This window comes from Hydra viridissima, unplaced genomic scaffold (assembly GCF_058129835.1).
Source record: "Hydra viridissima isolate aposymbiotic clone 2 unplaced genomic scaffold, HvirCarnegie_v1 scaffold_11, whole genome shotgun sequence".
Classification (NCBI taxonomy): domain Eukaryota; kingdom Metazoa; phylum Cnidaria; class Hydrozoa; order Anthoathecata; family Hydridae; genus Hydra; species Hydra viridissima.
Genome location: NW_028324310.1, coordinates 3619357 through 3638569, shown reverse-complemented (window position 1 = coordinate 3638569; position 19213 = coordinate 3619357). Strand labels below are relative to the sequence as shown.

Sequence of the window (19213 nt, the reverse complement as noted above, 5' to 3'; positions counted from 1 at the left end):
ATGTGTTCAAATAATCACTTTGTTAAATGTAGCTTAGGAAGAGGCAAGTTTTTATCTCCCTTCCCATGCTTTTATATTATTGCTCTGCAGGAGTTCATATGCACAATGGAACTCTATCATCTATAAAATCAATGCAGTTTCCAGAAAAAATACCTAGAATTATTTCCTTGATGAAATCAGAAAAACGTCTGTCACGTTTTGAAGAACAAAAGAAGCATACAAACTTTTTTTTTATATGACTATTCAGTGGTGAGAAAACTGACCATTGAAAGATAACTTTAGTACAAGATCGTGGTGTTAAAAAATCTTTTTAGAAGTCTAGGTTGTTGACTGCCTGAAAGTAATAACTTTAATGATGTGGAATTTCCAGTAAAGTAAGAAACATTTAGTTTCACATTTTTAAATAGTAGAATAAACATAGCCAAAGAAATAAAAGATTTTATGAGATACTTCAATGCAAAAAAAAAAAAAAAAAAAAACACCAGGTTATAGATATTTGATTAATATAAGAAAACTTGATACTAACTTTAATTTCGAAGTTATTTTACAAATCCCCAACTAATCTTGAATTCACAAATCTAAAGTAATTTTTAAAACGTGAAAAAAAGTTGTTAGTATATCCAATATTTGCTCAATCATTTTAAATAAGAACAACAAAGCAAATCTGTGGGTTTAACAACTAAAACATAAAGAGGTTTTTATGTGTTTTAAATTCAGAACAATTACAAAAAATTCCTCTAACTATGTTCTTTCTACCCCATATTTTATACAAACCTGAACAAAAAACCACCCTTTTTGTAGACAAAGTGCACACAAACGTGAAGTCTTGCAACCATAGAATCCCATATCCACTAGTCACATGCTATTGTTACTAAATTAATTATTTAATGTAACTTGGAAGCTTTAGAAAGCATAAAAACCGCAAAAAAGCCCCTATATTTTGGACGTTTTTTTAAAGGCGAGATTCCTACATTAAGAGATATATCTTTGGACAGATAAAAGATAATCTTGCTTCTACTTTTTTTGCCTGAAAGATACATGCCATTTTTATTCTAACGTTACTGTCAACTGAGGAAGTTTCAAAATTTCATTCTATTAAATTTTGAAACTTCCATAGTCGATAGTAAGGTTAAAATAAAAACGTAAAGCGTCCGTTGTCTCATTTTAAAGAGGCTTTAAGTGCCATACCCCATACTTTAGGTCCCTGTACACAAACCACAAGTGTTAAAGAGCTGATTTTTTGTCATGTTATAGCCAACGCATATATGTAAAGGGTTTTTGCTACTTTGTAAAAATTTCATTCCCTAAAAGTTAAATAAAAAAAAAAATAATAAATAGATTTACAAAGTGCGATCAGTAGCACAAAATGCTTTAAATGTGTTTTTCTCCTTTGGCTGTAGAGATTAGATTTTAGTTTTTACACCTGGTGAGAGCTGAGACCTTGCAGATTAATGCCCCATTGGTCGTTATTTTGGTCCTCGGAAATGAGGTTGTGACCAATAATGTATAAGTATGTTCTACGATGTTTTAAACGGAAACCACTTACACAACGTTATTTTTTAACGTTTAAATTAAAAAAGTATTCCATTGTAGTGTGGTTTACGTTAATTCTTAAGATAATTAAATTCGTGATTGATTATGTCCCATTGTTTCTTTTCTGTCAGCCTGTATAGTGCGAAATAAATGAAAAGATTTGCCTAAAAATTTATTCCTAAGTTTTTTAATTTGCTGAACAGATCTATTATAAAATCAAGTGTATCTAAAGCAAGATTTTATTTATCAGATATGTTAACATCAATATAGTACAGTAAGTTAGGATTAGTGTTTTCCCATTAGTTACGAATAATAATGAACAAAGTGTAAGCTTCTATATCAATCATTTGAAAAAAATCAGTTTTAAAATAGTTGATATATTTACACATAAAGTTGTAAGATTCCAGAAAAAGCTGCTCATACCTTATATACCTTATTTTCTTTCATTCCTTTGAGACGCATGCGCAGAATAGCTACTCGGTTAAATGGTTAAACTAATTTTTTAAAAATAAAAATCCTTGAATCTGTGTAAACTTTTTACACTAATGCGGCTCTCTATTTTACTCAGGACGTTTTTTAAACTTTAGGTTGCATGAATAGAGCTCAATCTTTCGGAACTTTTTTTTACCTGCGGTAGACACAATCATTTTCTTTAGATTTTTGATATCATTTTTTGTGAAAAGTGCTCGTAAAAAAAACGGAAGAAGAAATTTGTGAACAACTTGTCATGGCTCTCCACGCGGGTTTGGACTCTTCAGATATTGTCAAAACCCTTAATGGGCCGAGATACACAGTTTACAACATTAGATATTGTCTTTTGAGTGAGGGTAATATCAAAAGAAATCAAAGAACTAATGACAAGTGTCCTGTTAACAGTAAGACCTTTGTAATCAAGATCAAAAATAGAATCCTGAAACCCTTTCAAGACCATGAGTGAAACCCTTTCAAGACCATGAGAGTGATGACCTTGGAGATAAATATTTTGGAGGAGACCATCAAGAAGGTTGTCTACCACCATCTTGGAGTTAAATCTAAAGCCAAAAAACCAAAAGTTCTTGTTATTCAACGTCTTCAACATCAAAAAGCTAAAAGCTACTTTGGATTCTTAAGAAAAAAACGCTGGTAATTTTCTGTTTTCTGATAAGAAGTATTTCACAGTGGATCAGACCTATAATAGCACTACAAAAGGATAAATCTCTCCCTTAAAAGTTGATGATGTCCCTGATGACATTAAATCCATCTGTTTGACAAAATACCCTAGCCAGGTGATGGTGTTTGGCTTGATTACTTCCGATATCCTCAAATTGTTGCCATTATTTCTGCCTTCTGGTCTCAGAATCGTGTTTAAGGAGTACTCGGACAAGATGTTTAGTCCTCATATCCTTTCTTGGGTTCAAGTCAACTTGAGAACAACCAAAACTATGTTCTGATGCAGGATGGGTCCCCCCTGCCATATTGCAAACTCAGTCTAAAACTGGCTGCATCAACTTCTGGGATAAAGACTTATGGTGCCCTAGCTCACCAGACTTGAATCCTCTGGACTTCAACGTATGGGCTTATGCTCAAGCATAGACTAGCTCTAAACAACGTCCTAAACTAAATGATGTTTGTCGATCCATTAAGAAGTCATAGAATGACCTCTCCATCGACTACATCAAGAACATGCAAATTGATAAAAAGTTAGAAGGTTTGAAGCGGAAAAAAATTATTGAGATTGGCAGAAATGACGAGATACAGATGAAAGATTATTCAAACAAACCATGAAGATCTGCTAACACAACTGCTTGTTTTTCTCCTAACTTACTGACTAAAAAAATACTTAGGAACCATTTTTGGCTTGTTCTTGCAAATAAAAGTAAAAGATTTTTCTATCTAATGTTGAAAATCTGTTCTATAAATTCAAACCTTTACTTAAGAGCTGCTCTTGAGATGAGATTGTTGGGACAAAAGTTTAAAAATTGACAAGCTTATTTCAAGACCCTTTGACTTTATAGTGCTTAAATAATTGTGCTTTTAAATAACTTTGTTAAAGTTGATAAACTTGTGAAGCTTGATCAAACTTTTGTATCAAAATAAAACTTTATTAAGAAAACTGGAACCTACTAAAAAAAGAAATCGAAACTAATTCAGTGAGAAGGAGAGCATGCCTTCTGCACAGCAAAAAGTAATATACATCCAACCAATATTAGTCAAAAAATTTAAGGATGGGTAGGGTGACACAAATATATTTAGACGTGAAAGTGTCATTAATGTTAGTAAGTACAATTCTCTTTAGTGAGCAAAGGTATCAACGAGGGTGAGGAAAGGTATCAACATAAATAGTGAATAATTATTATTAATATTACATATTTATTGAGTAAATTACGCAACGCTACATTTAAAAATTTTAACAGCTTAATCATGATGTTTTTTCATTAGTAAAACTAAGTAAAGTTCAGCAACTGCTGTAGTAACAGTATCAGCAGGTCAAAGTTATCAAAATGTAAAATAAACTAACTACAAGCTTAAATATAAGCTTTAGATTAAACTTTTTGTTGAGGTCTTAATTGGCTTATTAATATGCTTTGATTGATCTGTAATAAAATGAAGTTTAACTTTTGGTTTCGCTCGCCTCAGGGAAATTCCCGTTAATAATCTTCCTGAAAGTATCTCAGGTAATAGTTTATTCATTCAAATTATTAGCAAATGTCAGATGTTAGTCAAATATTTCTAGTCCGATTTCAGAGGTAAGGCAATCTGACTTCAGGTACCGAATTCAGTCCATATATAACAAACACATTTTTTAGACCAATGTGACGTCATATAATTTATGTCCGAAGCGAAGTTCAAAAATTACTAAATATAATGAGGAGAAAATTATCTCGACCTTTCGTTGAAATCTAGTTTTTTAACTAATCAAAAAAAAAATGGAGAAAAAAAAAATTCACTTTAAAAACTGTACACTTTTAACAATATCCTCATACTTTCTGATAAACATGGGCTTACCAAAGAGAAACGGTGATGAGCAAACTGGTTCTTAAATAAACAAATTTTTACTGGAAGTTCTTTTTTTTTTAATTTTATTTTAAATTTGTTTTCTATATATATATATATATATATATATATATATATATATATATATATATATATATATAATATAAAATATATAAATATTTATTTGTTGAAAAAATATTTGTACTCACCATTGTTGTTGGAGTATTAATAACATGCCTCTACTTATCTACTGTTTCATATAACATTTCCTAATTCTGATTACTAAGTACATTTTATCTAAGTAGTATCTTGAAATTTAACCTTTAAAGTTTATTTGGCTTTAAAGAAGGATTAGAAGTTCTTACTTCTGCTTAGTTCTTTGTTATTTTTTTCTAAAAAATGTGTTTGTTTTGTTTACAATTAAAAGTTTACAACTTTTATTTTTGATTATGAAGGAAACTTGTTAAATGTTATGCCTCTTACCACAGGTATTTGAATCATGTTGAGCTCAAAGTAACTAAAGTGGCATTTGTTTGAGATTCACAAAGGAGAAAAGTAGGTGGTTTTAAAATTGCATAGTAAAACTTGGCACCTTAAAGTAAACTACTGACTACTTAGTGATGTTAATATGATATTATTAACATTAACAGCAATAATATTATTATTACTTTAATACTAATTAATTCCATAGTTTTGTTTAATGTTTTAGTTTTAAATGTTTTTTTATTTGTAAATTTTAAATATATTTTTTACATTAAAACCAAATTCCTATAAAAACATAGTTTCAGAACCCAGAAGAAAGTTATCCACATTTGCTTTCAGTCATTCAAGAAGAAAAAAACTGTTTGTTAGTAGTCTGTGTATATTTTTAAGTAAATAATGGTACTTAATTAAAAGTTACTTTGATAATTTTGCTTTTGTTTTTTTTTTGTTTTTTTTTTTCAGCTTTGGTGTAAAATATGGGTTACCGCACTGAAGGCTCTTTAAAAGATGACTATTGAATTAAACACACTACAATTTATTCTTCATATTTTAATGGATAAATATCTAAGACCCGAACGATTTGACAGCAATCCCAGTTCTGCATCAGCTTCCAAAGAATGGTTACACTGGTTTAGAACTTTTACAAACTTTATGAAAACTATACAAACAAAAGATAAATTAGATGTCCTCATTAACTATTTATCTCCTAGTGTGTTTGACTATATTGCTGACATTGAATCGTTTGATGACGCTATAGAAATCTTGGAAAACTTATTTGTAAAACCTAAAAATGAATTGTTTTCCAGACATCAGTTAGCTTCACTTAAACAATTGTCTGGAGAATCTATTAATGAGTTTTTGCAGACCTTACGTACACTCAGTAAAAATTGCAATTTTAAACAGGTTTCTGCTTCAGAATATTGTGAAGAATACATTCGTGATTCATTTATAAGTGGTCTAAGCTCTCATCATATTCGCCAACGACTACTAGAAAACTTTACTCTTAAACTTACTGAGGCCTATAATCAAGCTCAATCATTGGAAAATGCCCAAAGAAATAACGAAATGTATTCACATACAGAGTGTAGTAATGTCACTACAATTAATAAACATTCTGAATGTATTACTGAGCTTGCTTCAGTTTCTACTAAGCCTAGTGGACTTTGTTATTTCTGTGGAAGTAAACGTCACCCTCGACAATCATGTCCTGCCAGAGACGCAGAATGTAACAATTGTGGTAAGAAAGGACATTTCAAGAAAGTATGCAAATCATCAAAGAACTTTGTAACTTCTGCTGCTGCTAACTTCCATGCACCAAATTTAGCCGCTATTACTTGCTCTTCTATCAACTCACTCAACTCTATTGTTCATATCTTTATTGCTAGGGTCAAGGTAAAAGCTCTTTTTGACACTGGAAGCTCTGACACATTTATAAGCAAATCATTATGTGACCTTTTAAAACTTAATATACTCCCTTCTAATAAAAGAGTTTCCATGGCTGATTCTTCCTTATCTTGTCAAGTTATAGGTAAAGTTTCAACTAACTTCACTTTATTTGGTATGAAGTATTCGAATATTAACTTTTTTGTTATACTCAACTCTAGTGAACAAATCATACTTGGTAGAGATTTCCTGTAGTTACACAAAAGTCTTAATATCAATTATGGTGGAAAAAAAGACTCTTTAAAAATCTGTTCTCTGAATAGTATTACAATGAAAGCTAACACTCTTTTCCCTTTTCTATCTCCAGAATGTAAACCGATTGCTTCACCTTCTAGACGATATAATTTAGAGGACAAAGCATTCATTGAGCAAGAAACTAAAAAACTTTTGGAACTAGATATAATTGAACCCAGTAACTCTCCTTGGCAATCACAAATAGTTGTTACCAGGAATGAGAGACATAAAAAACGCATGGTCATTGATTACTCACAAACAATAAATCGCTTTACACTACTTGATGCTTATCCTTTACCTAACATCAATGAATTAGTTAACTCTGTTGCAAAATATATATTATTTAGCACATTCGACTTAAAAAGTGCTTATCACCAAATCCCTCTCCTAGAAAGTGACAAGTGTTATACTGCCTTTGGATCCAATGGACATCTTTTCCAATTTAAGAAAATTCCTTTTGGCCTCACTAATGCAGTTGCACAATTTCAAAGAATCATGGATAAGTTTATTCAAGAAAACAAATTAGAAGACACCTTTGTATATCTAGATAACTTGCTTGTATGTGGTACATCTAAAAATTAACATGATTCCAATTTAGAAAAATTTCTTGAAGCTTCTAAGAAAGCGATGTTTACCTTCAATGAAGAAAAGCCTATATTGTCTACTTCGAATATAACCTTCCTAGGTTTTATTATAAAAAATGGCTCTTTTTCTACTAATCCAGATCGCTTAAATCCATTAATTGATATGTCTGCTCCCACTGATAGTGCTTCTCTCCGTCAAGTCATTTGTATGTTCTCATACTACTCTCAATATATCAAACATTTTTCTGACAAGATTCAACCTTTATCTCTAGCGTCTACCTTTCCACTATCAACTGAAGCTATTGAATGTTTCAATGAAATGAAAGAATTAATCTCTCAATCAGCTCTACAAGCTATTGATGAAAGTATACCATTTGAGGTGGAAACAGATGCCTCCGATTTTGCCATAGCTGCTTCCCTTAATCAGGCTGTAAGACCAGTTGCATTCTTTTCTCGCAAACTTTCATCTACTGAAAGAAAACAATCTTCTGTTGAGAAGGAAGCTTATGCTATTGTTGAATCACTTGGAAAATGGAAACACTACCTTGTTGGTCGGCATTTTACTCTAGTCACCGACCAATGCTCTGTCTCTTTCATGTTTGACAATAACAAGAATGGAAAGACTAAGAATGACAAGATTTTGAGATGGAGGATAGAACTTTAAACCGACCCGCTCTTAAAGAACTACATGAATCTCTTTGCCACCCTGGAATCACCAGAATGTATCATTTTATAAAATCTAAAAATCTGCCTTTTTCAATTGATGATGTAAAAAAACACCATTTCTTCTTGTCAGATTTGTGCTGAAATAAAACCTAAATACTATGTAAGCAAATCTAACCACACTTTAATAAAAGCTACCTAACCTTTTGAGCGACTAAGTATGGATTTTAAAGGACCTATTCCGTCTTCATCTAGCAATGTATATTTTTTAACAGTTTTTGATGAGTATTCAAGTTTTCCCTTTGTATTTCCTTGTCATGATATCTCTAATTCAACTGTAATTAAATGTTTAACTCAACTTTTCACTTTATTTGGTGCCAGCTTATATACATTCAGATCGAGGCACTTGCCTTATGTCTGCAGAGCTCCGAAATTTTCTTAACTCTCAAGGTATCAACCTTAGTAGAACTACTCCTTATAATAATCAGGGCAATGGTCAGTATGAAAGATATAATGGCATAATTTGGAAAGGAATTTCACTTGCTCTTAAATCAAAGAATTTACCTACGATGAACTGGGAACATGTTTTACCCAATATTGTTCATTCAATACGTTCCTTACTTTGCACTTCTACTAATGCTACACCTCACGAACGATTATTCGGATTCAGTCGACGTTCTTCTAATGGGCACTCTGTTCCTACATGGTTAACTAACTCGGGTCCTGTATGGCTTAAAAGGCATGCTCGACACTGCAAATATGAACCTCTTGTTGAAAAGATTGACCTTTTACAGGCTAATAGTAAATATTCTCATGTAAGAATGTCTGATGGGCGTGAGACCACTGTTGCTACAAGACATCTCGCACCAATGGCTGAGGAAATCAGTGATAATGATGGAAATAATAACTACAAAGATAACTCCAATGAATCTGATACAATCTCTTCACCTAAGCCTCTCCAATCTAAAAGATCTCAAAACTACAAAGATAACTGCAATGAATCTGATACAATCCCTTCATCTGAGCCCTCTATGTTGGCTTAGAATTATTAATAGACTATTGAATTAAACACACTACAATGACAAAGGAACCTTTTTATTCTATTCTTATTATTGACAAATGAATTTTCAAAATTTAATATAATGGAACTGTGGCATCTAGCTTTCAACATTAAAACAAAAATAACAAACAAAAAAACAGAACCAAGAAATATCTCTGCAAATATTTAGCTTTAAAAATAAGAATCTCACCTTTGAAAAATATGACCAAAAAACTGAACATAAGATTTTATGGTTATTAGGTTTCACATTTGTGTATACTTTTCTGACAAAAAAGGAGTTTTGTTCAGGTTTATCTAAAGTTTGGGATGGAAAACCAAATTGTTAGAGGCATTTTTTTCTAGTTGTTGTGACTTTAAAACAAAGTTGTTGACTTAAATTTTTGCTCAATTGTTTTTGTTTAAAATGATTAAGAAAACTAATATTTAAATTGAAATGTGTTTTTTCTAGAAAGATTTCATATAAATGAAAATCCAAATTAGCCTCTTTCTCCCATTAAACAAATACATAAAAATATCAAATGATTTCTTTTAAAAAAAGATTCAAAAATTGTTTCATGGTGGTGCTATGGTATTTATTACTTTTGATTTATACTGTTGAGATTAAAATTCAAACTGTTGAGATTCAAAGTCAAAGCAAAGTTCATAGTGCCAAGATTGAGTTTTTTTGTTTAGTAATTGCAAAATAGAAATATTCTTCTGAGAAATTTTTTTTTTTTAACTAAAAAATAAACATGGTTTATATTGTAATCAAAAAAATTTAGAAAACAATATTCACCATTAACAAACATGATACTCAAGTATTTCTTGAATGCAATACTTAAAATCATAGCAATTATCTAAAAGATCCAATTCAAAAATGCTTACTGTTATAGTCAATCACACATTTCAGTAGCTGGCCTCCATAGTCAGGGTGATCAAGGTTTCGTTTGTACCTGTCTTTATGAGTAGTGAAAATTTGATCTAGGGCTTCAGTTATTTGCTTACTAAAAATGCTCCATATTGCACCCTTAAGAGCAATAAATTCAAGAGTACAATTAAATAATGGATGGGCTTTTGGGCTCATTGAAACAGGGAGCTGAGGACATGAGTTCTTAAAGTAATTGATATGTTGAACATGCAGTATTTAATGCTTATTCAAAGCAGGGTTGTTGTTATAGTGTTACTTTTAACTAATTGTATGGATAAAAAGATGTGATTATAGCGTTACTTGTAAATAATTGGATGCGTAAAAACGTATATGTGAATGTCAAGGGAATAAATTTGTATATAAATTATGTTGAATTTCACACAGATATATTTCACAAAGGCGTTTACGCATAATTATTAACGATCTTCTTTATGTGAAACTACAAGGAGCTTAAAACACTTTTAGTCATTGCCTTTAGGGCAAATATTTAACTTTGATTTATAAAGATGATATACAATACCTGGGAGAAGATGAAATTCCATTGGAGGAATAAGCATACTAACTTGTTTGATATCTTCTTGATCAAGGTTTAAGACTACATTAGGAAGATCTTTTACTTATTTCATATTTCCAATTTCTTTCTCAATGAATACTTCGTACTGCATCCTAAGGGATCTGATGTTTCATGGAGTTCCCTGACCTTTGAGCTCAGAATGTTTGCTTAAGTGCTATTGAATACCATAGACAATATTGGCTAACTTCATGTAAAATGTAATAAAGAAAGGCATGAATTGTTTTAAATAAACTTAACTTTTGTTTGATATTTTCATACATTTCTGAAACATTTTGTTTATCAGCAACCAGTAGCGTGCCCATGTTATATTTTCCCCATGTTCTACATGTTTTTATCAATTGAGGCTGAACTTGTTTTGACACTTTGACTTGCATTATTCAAGATAACACTCAAGCTGCATTTGAGGAAAAATTTTCCACCATTATTATGCATTTAGATAAGAGGTGGTGAAGTGATGGCTGAAACTCTGAGAAATAAATGAATGATTTTAAAAGAATTTAAAACTTTTTAACCACCCATTAATATTTTCCACCCAATAGTATTAAAACGCTTCAAAATGGAGGACGACAAAGTAAGGAGCGTTATTTGGAATTAATTGGAAAGGCTTAAAATCAATGATACTATTTTTGGTTTTGTAAAATTGGAAAATGCAGTCAAAAAATGTCTCGTCCTACTTCACCTACAACTGGCTTATTTACTCACCTGAGAAGTTATCATTGGAAAGAATCAGCAAAGTGTGATTAAAAGGCACAAAAAGCAAAAAGAATAAAAAAGGAAGAAAATAAAGCTGGAAAACAACTGTCAGTTTGTGTCAAAGATTGTGTGAAAACAGCATGGACATCTGATCACAAAAAAGCTAAAGAAATAACACGAGCTATTGGGCACATGTTGGCTTCTGATTACCTGCCATCTGATTTCGTAAAAGGACAAGGTTTTCAGGCACTTATGAAATTGGTTGTTCCTCAGTATCATATTCCGAGCAGGACCACTTTTTCTCGCAGTATTATGCCAACTATGTATATAAATTGAAACAAGAAATGATTGGTTGCATTACTACTAAGTTTGTTGGCATACCATCCTATTGCTTTTCCATAGACATATGGTCTTCTTATGCACTGGATTTCTATTTATCATTTTGTTTGATATATTTAACTGCTGATTTTCAAATGCGATCATATATGAAGAATAAACCATATATGGAGAATAAACCATTTGTGGCTGTGTCACATATGGGCAAAGTAATATTACAATCTCTTGAGAAGTCAATTGAAGATTGGTTGATATCAAGAGCAGTACCACTAAGAAGAACTTACCTTTCTTGATAAAAATTTGTAGACTTTTAGCATTAGGATAAGTATGGTTTGTTGATGATGACATTTTTAAATGAATTTTAATGTACACTTTCACTAGTTTGTTTAATTTTCTCGAACTTGAACATAAACGAAATCGATTTTTTTGTGATCTTGATCAAACTCGATCAAAGATAAAAAACCTAATTTCGCACAGCTCTAGTCCTTGTACCCAAACCCCAAGTGTTAAAGAGTTGATTATTTATCAGGATTAAGCAAATGCATATCTCAAAAGAGTTTCGTAGTAGTTATTTAAAGTTATTAAAAGCCAAAGTTTAAAAAGAAGCAAATCAGGTTTGTAATATTTTCTCTTATTTGGAAATAGAATTGCGTTGCTTGGTCAAGATTGAGTAGTGAACGCCTCAGGGAAGAACTAGCATAAGCCCTAAGAATGGAATTAGTAAAATTATTTTCGGACAGATGTCCAGAGTGAACTAAAGACTCACACAGATGAAGAAATGAAAGAGTCACGTCGATGAAAAAGTTTCTATGCTCAACGCCGCACACGCATAAGATCGTCAAACAGCCCTTCCTCAATCAATATTCCCTTATACATCAGAGTCATCAAAGTTATACCTAACGCTTTTATTTCCTTTAAATCTGAAGTCTCTGATCAAAGTTCTGATTAAGTTAAGATTCCACTAAACGCATTTCTATCCTTATTCTCTATGTTCTAGCCATAAGTTAATAATCACTTTAATATTGACATTTCTACTTTGAATAAGTTATTGCCTAGTGCAACTCTAGCCTAAAGTTCTTAAATCTAAACATATGTCAATAGTCGTTTTAAACTTCTAATCCCTGATTTAATCAAGATTCTCTTAAAGGTATTTCTAGTCCAACTTTCTTAGCATAAACCTACTGTGAATATTTGTTTTAATATTGACATTTTAATTCGGATCAAGTTTTTGCTCAGCGCACTTCTAGCCTGAAACTCTTAATTCTAACCTAATTTCAATATTCGTTTAATTATTGAAATTTCCGATTGGATAAAGATCTTCGTATATTTCTAGCCTGATTCTGTGAGTTCTAGCCTTGTGTCAACATCCGTTTTGATATTTACCATTCTCAGTTGGTTTCTGACCTGATTCTCTTAGTTATAGCCTAGTTTCAATACCCGTTATGTTATTTACCATTCTTAGTGAGTTTCTAGCTTGTTTCTCTTAGTTCTATCAGTGTCAATATTCGTTTTAATATTGTCTTATCTCAGTGTACTTCTAGCCTGATTCTCTATGTTCTGGGTTAATGTCAATATTCGTTTTAATATTGACTCATCTCTCTGTGTTACTAGCCTGACTCCCTTAGTTTTTAGCCTGATGCTCTTAGTTCTAGCTTATTGTCAATATCCGTTTTAATATTGACCTTTCTCATTGTATTTCTAGCCTGAGTCTCTTAGTTCTAGCCTGGTATCAATATTCGCTTTAATATTGACCATTCTCATTGTATTTCTAGCCTTAGTCTCTTAATTCTAGCCTAGTGTCAATATTCATTTTAATACTGACCTTTCTCAGTGTATATCTGGCCTGATTCTCTTAGTTCCAGTCCAGTGTCAATATTCGTTTTAATATTGACCATTTCCAGTGTATTTCTAGCCTGAGTCTTTTATTTCTAGCCTAGTGTCATTATTAGTTTTACTATTGACCATTTTCAGTGTATTTCTAGCCTGAGGCATTGAATTCTAGCCTTGTGCCGATTTTCGTCTTCTTACATTGACCATTCTCAGTGTATATATTGCCTGATTCTCTTAGTTCTAACCTAGTGTCAATATTCGTTTTCATATTGACCTTTTTCAGTGTATTTCTAGCCTGAGTCTCTTATTTCTGGCCTAGTGTCAATATTCGTTATCACATTGACCATTCTCAGTGTATTTCTAGCCTGAGTCTCTTATTTCTGGCCTAGTGTCAATATTCGTTATCACATTGACCATTCTCAGAGTATTTCTAGCCTGATTCTCTTATTTCTGGCCTAGTGTCAATATTCGTTATCACATTGACCATTCTCAGAGTATTTCTAGCCTGATTCTCTTATTTCTGGCCTAGTGTCAATATTCGTTTTTATATTGACCATTATCAGTGTATTTCTAGCCTGAATCTCTTAATTCTAGCCTAGTGTCAATATTCGTTTTTATATTGACCATTATCAGTGTATTTCTAGCCTGAATCTCTTAATTCTAGCCTAGTGTCAATATTCGTTTTAATATTGACACTTTTTAGTGTATTTCTAGCCCGCGTTTTTCAATTTTAGCCTTGTGCCAATATTCGTTTTCACATTGACCTTTCTCAGTGTATATATTGACTAGTTCTCTTAGTTCTAGCCCAGTGTCAATATTCGTTTTCACATTGACCATTCTCAGTATATTTCTAGCTTAAATTTTTAGTTCTACCTTAATGTCAATATATGTTTTTATATTGACTATTCTCAGAAAATACTTTTCTGCTAGTTGAAGTTCCAATCAATTTGTTCCGTTTACAGCCTAGTCTCATTATTAGTTTACACGTTTCTAGTCCAGTGTCAATATTTCCTTTTTCAAAATAGACCCTATTAATAGGATTAAGTTTCTGCTTGGATTATCTTTAGCCTTTTTCTCTTAGCTTTAGCTTTAGTTTTCCTATAATGTTTAAAAAAGATATACAAGATAATGAAGGTTTAACTCACAAGCCTCTTCCTTCTTTTTTATGATGTAGAAATAATAACCATAATTCATTTTGTTTTGTAGATTACTTGTTCGTATACAGAATACCTTGAACTTCTAGGATGTCTAAACCTGTTATTAAAAGTGGAGAAAGAAAAGGGCAAGTTCACAAAATCGACTTTTCAAATAGCAAAGTGCTGAGCTTGATTTGGGAAAACATACCGAACTTTGCTGTTATTACTGACAAAAACGGAGTTGGAATAACGCAGTTGCTTTATGAATTAAGGGATCATGCGATCGATATGCAAAGGAAAAGAATTATTGTATTTAGAAATGTTTTTTACTCTCAAAGTATTAGTGGCGGTATTACGGGATCTGATGTATTCCCAAATGATTATGACAGTTTTATACAATCATGCAAGAATTATGCAATAACTAAAGACGTTTTAGATAATTTAAAAGACTCTAGTATTGGTCAGGATTTGGTTAAAAAAATTGATAGCGGAAAGCTTTGTGATCCAAATGATGAAACATTTGACATCAACGTTGCTAAAATGATAATTTTATAGCCACTTGATAGTAATATGCTAAACGGTTCAGACCCTGTAGGCAATATATATCACGTGTTTCAATTGTTTGATGAAAAGATAAGAAGATTTAAACGCCACATAACTGATATCAGAAGGCTTGGAGATCATTGTGATTTCTATTGTAGAAAGGAAAACAAGGCTAAGGTAACTGCTGATTCTTACAAATGATTTCATAAGGAAGTAGCCAATCCAAAGTTCAAGGAAGAGCTTTTTGAAAAATATTGTGGAGATGGAGCTAAAGTTTGAACATCCATGTGAAGAGATTAACAAACTATTGCAAAAATACAACTTTACTTACCAACTTAAATGGAAAGCCAATTAGGACGGACGCAAAGAAATACAGTTTGTTAGAGTTACTAATGAAAATCTAATTCCGTTTTATGGGCTTTTTTCTGAAGAAAAAGTGATTTTGAGACTGGCTTGGGTATCTTATTTTAAGGCTGGGGAAAATGAACAACTTAACATTACCAGAATCAGTTTAATGATTTTAGATAAGCCAGATAGTCACTTAGATCCCACTTATTGTGAAACCTTTTTCAAAATTGTTTACGAAGAGTTTGTTAAGACTTTTAACATTCAAGTTTTAATAGCAACACATAGAATGGATACTGTCAATCTTGCACCTGATGAGTCTGTCTTTATTATGGAGAATGACCATGAAATCAGGTGTGACAAAAAAGAAGCATTCATTCGAATGAACTCATTTCTTAGACTAACAACGCTAATTCTGCATTATCAGACGGAAAGTATGTAATACAACGTAATGTCAATTATGTGCTTGTTCAGAACAAATACAATGCAAGGTTTTATAGAATTTTTTATCATAAACTTAACGAAATCAACAAACTAACAAAATATTCGGCTAAAACTATTTTTACTCCTGTTGGAACAAAGGTCAATCCTCCAAATGAATTAAATGAACTATATGCGTGTTTTAGCAAGTTGGATCTTAACTTGCCTAAAGTACAAAGTTGTAAAGATATAATTAACAAACTTAAGAGTAAAAATGATGTTGGAGGAGGTTGCGACATGTTAAAAAAAGTGTTTTATTACTTTTGATACTTGTCTACATTTTCAACTAATTAATTGAAAAACCAAACAGTAATGCTCTTATAAATTAAAAAACAAAAACCACTTTATAAAACAAATCAAAAAGTTATATTTATATTAACTAGGATATAAAACTTACAGAACTTAATTCATAACTCATTATATAACTTTCGTCTATAAAACAATCAATGTTTGTTAAGTAATATTTTTTATCAAGCTATCGTCGTGAGTTCCGAAAATCCTGAACTTAAAGAAAAAGTTTATTTTGGGATTTAGCGAGACACCATTCAAGCTAAGATATGCAAACCATTTAAAATCTTTTAATACGGTCAGGTATAAGAATGATACCGAGCTTTCGAAAGAAATTTGGAAATTCAAAGAAGAAGTCATTACACCTATTGTAAATTGAAAATTGTAAAGCGCTGCAAACCATAATTAGATTTAGGAGGTTGCGTTGATATTTTGATATGTTGATATTTTGTTAAAAAAAAGATTGTTATTGAAGTTTGTAAGTTTGAAAATATTAATAAAAAACTAGGCACAATAGAAATGTCAAAAGAAAAAGAAAATTTTGAGGAAACTCCAGTGATATATTAGGGCCTAATAGAAAAAGACAAAGCAAATAAGCCTAAAAATAGTCTCCATATCATAGACATGTATAGCATTGAAAACTACTTACGCATGCTGTTAATTTTGTTTTATCTCTTTTGTAAAGAAAAACATTCTCAAATTGAAACATTTAAGACAATAAAAAAACGGCTAGAGAAACTCTTGAAAAATCCCGAAGTAAGTACACAGGTAATCCAGATTACACAAGTCGAGAGTATGAGTCAAGAATGTACAAGCCAAGAACTCAAGAGTTTAAATGACATGGTTATTGATTGCGCTTCTAAAGCTATTGAAGCTTTAATTGAAAAGCTTAAAGGAAAAAAAAATCTGCTGCTAATGAAGTAAAACTTCATTAGAAAATATTGAACAAAGTCTTCAAGCTATTGATACAAAAGAGGTTATGTTAGTTATTGGCATTGAGATTAAATTTCCGAGAATTACTTTAAAAGGACTTAATTTTCCACTGTTTTTTAAAAAAAAGCAAAAGGCAAAAGGACATAACTTAACAGATGCAATTATTTACACTATATATGGAACAAATACATTTGGAAAAAAAAATGAAGATAACTTTTTTAATGCATTATGCTTGCTGCCAGCCAACCTTTTGCCAGCAAGCATTTTATTTTCAATGGACAACCTTGCAACTTCAAAACTTTTTAAAGAAAGTTTAGGGAAGAAAGGAAAGCAAAATGAGGAACTTCAGCCAACTCGTAAAAAGAGCTCGAATAACTTTTAAATGAAGGCGATTACAATAGATATGAAACATTAGACCAATTCATCACACCTCATAGTTTAATGTAAAATGCGGAATTAGAGGGTTAATATTTATATGTAATCATTTGATAACCGTATATACAGTTTTGGACAAAACATTTGCAACCAACATCGAACAATGCTAAAAAGTGTTCCTAATAAAGTCTTAAAAACGAAACGAACTTTACTACCACAGAAAAAAGTTCAGGAGTCTGAGTCAGAGCATGCCATGACATGAGCAATCAGCTGAAAGGTGACAGCACACAGGCAAAATTTCGTTGACAAGTGCCATTTTGCAGCGGACAAAACAAGTGCAACTTTTTTGATTTGTTGCATTTTCTTAAGTCTGGTCCGTGTCAACGTCATGGAAGTTTTTTAATAATTAAAGGAAGTATCCAGAAGTTTCCAAAAGTTTCCAAAAGCATGCAGAAGCTTCAAGAAGTTTCCAGAAGAAGCATCTGAAAGCATCCAGTAGCATCCAGAAATATCCAGGAACTTTCAGAAGCATCCAGACGCATCCAGAAGCTTCCAGAAGCATCGAAAAGAAACATCTAGAATCTTCCAGAATAGGTTCACACAGGTTCATTTTACTATATAAGAGACATGTAAATCGACATGAAATTCAGTCAGTATATGGAAGTCAATCAGTCAGTATTATCAAGACAGTTTATCGAAGTGAGTTTTATCAAAGTGTTTTATCGAAGAACATCAATACAAGAAGTAAAATAGAACAAGTGTTTCATTACATCAATACAGTCCACATCCAAGCAAGACGTTGTGTTCCACAGAGCATTATTGTATCATCACAAGGTAAATGTGACACGGTAAGCCTTGAGAAGCGTGATTAATTATTTTTTATATTTTTATGACTTCAAGTGCAAAAATGGCTCGCGACAGTCTTGGATTGGAACTTAGAAAGAAAATTATCGGCGATTAAGTAAGTGGAATGTCACAAAAAGGTATTTGTGATAAATATCGGGTGAAAAAATGGACCGTATCAAATCTGTTCCAAATATCGTTCTATGGGGAAGTTGGAAGCAGATAACAAAGATGGAAGACCGCGTATCACCACTTCTTGAGAGGATTCTATGATCGTCAGATCCGTCAAGAAGGATCCATGGATATCATCAGTCGAGATACAAAAGCAATTAGAGCTGCCTGTATCGGACCGAACAATCAGACGACGTGCTTTTGAAGCCGGATTGTTTTCTCGACGCCCTGCAAAGAAACCGCTGATTTCACTAAAAAGCCAGAAGAAAAGACTCCTGTTTGCTACATCTCATATTGACTAGAATGTGCAGAAATGACGAACTGTCCTGTTCAGTGATGAATCGAAGTTCAACATTATTGGGAGCGATGGCATTTGCCGTGTACGTTGACCGGCCGGAAAACGCCTCAATTTACGTTACTGCCATAAGACCGTGAAGCATGGGGGAAGCAATGTAATGGTCTGGGGGTGTTTTTCTGCTAACGGTCTAGGTCCAATACATCGAAACGATGGAACAATGGACTGTTTCATGTATAAAAATATCCTGAAAGATGTTATGTTACCTCATGCTGAAAGGAATATGCCAATAAAATCAGTTTTTCAGCAAGACAACGATCCGAAACACGCTGCAAAAGTAGGCAAGCAGTGGTTTCAAGACAACCACCAATCGGTGATGGATTGGCTGCCTCAATCTCCGGATCTCAACCCTATTGAGAACCTGTGGGAGATCGTCAACCGCAGAATTTTTTGTGAAGGTGTTCGTAATAAGGATCAACTGTTTGAACAAA

At 32.1% G+C, this 19213-nt stretch overlaps 1 protein-coding gene and 1 pseudogene across 2 annotated transcripts; one reads left to right on the top strand and one right to left on the bottom strand.

Moving 5' to 3' along the window:
- The window catches only part of LOC149881747 (uncharacterized), a 290985-nt pseudogene that overhangs the window by 42334 nt on the left and 229438 nt on the right, over positions 1-19213 (bottom strand).
- On the top strand, positions 1707-6628 carry LOC149881761 (uncharacterized). 2 transcript variants are annotated; one of them, XM_090065964.1, is made up of 3 exons: positions 1707-1807; positions 4995-5061; positions 5452-6628. In XM_090065964.1, the coding sequence occupies exon 3, from the start codon at positions 5497-5499 to the stop codon at positions 6625-6627; it is 1131 nt and encodes a 376-aa protein (XP_089922090.1). In that variant the 5' UTR covers positions 1707-1807; positions 4995-5061; positions 5452-5496; the 3' UTR covers position 6628. The 2 variants fall into 2 exon arrangements, with proteins under 2 accessions (XP_089922090.1, XP_089922091.1); XM_090065965.1 differs by lacking the exon at positions 1707-1807 and adding an exon at positions 4195-4259.

Excerpts from the sequence above, each read along its gene's own strand:
- LOC149881761 (XM_090065964.1), top strand. The coding sequence starts at position 5,497 with ATGACTATTGAATTAAACACACTACAATTTATTCTTCATATTTTAATG.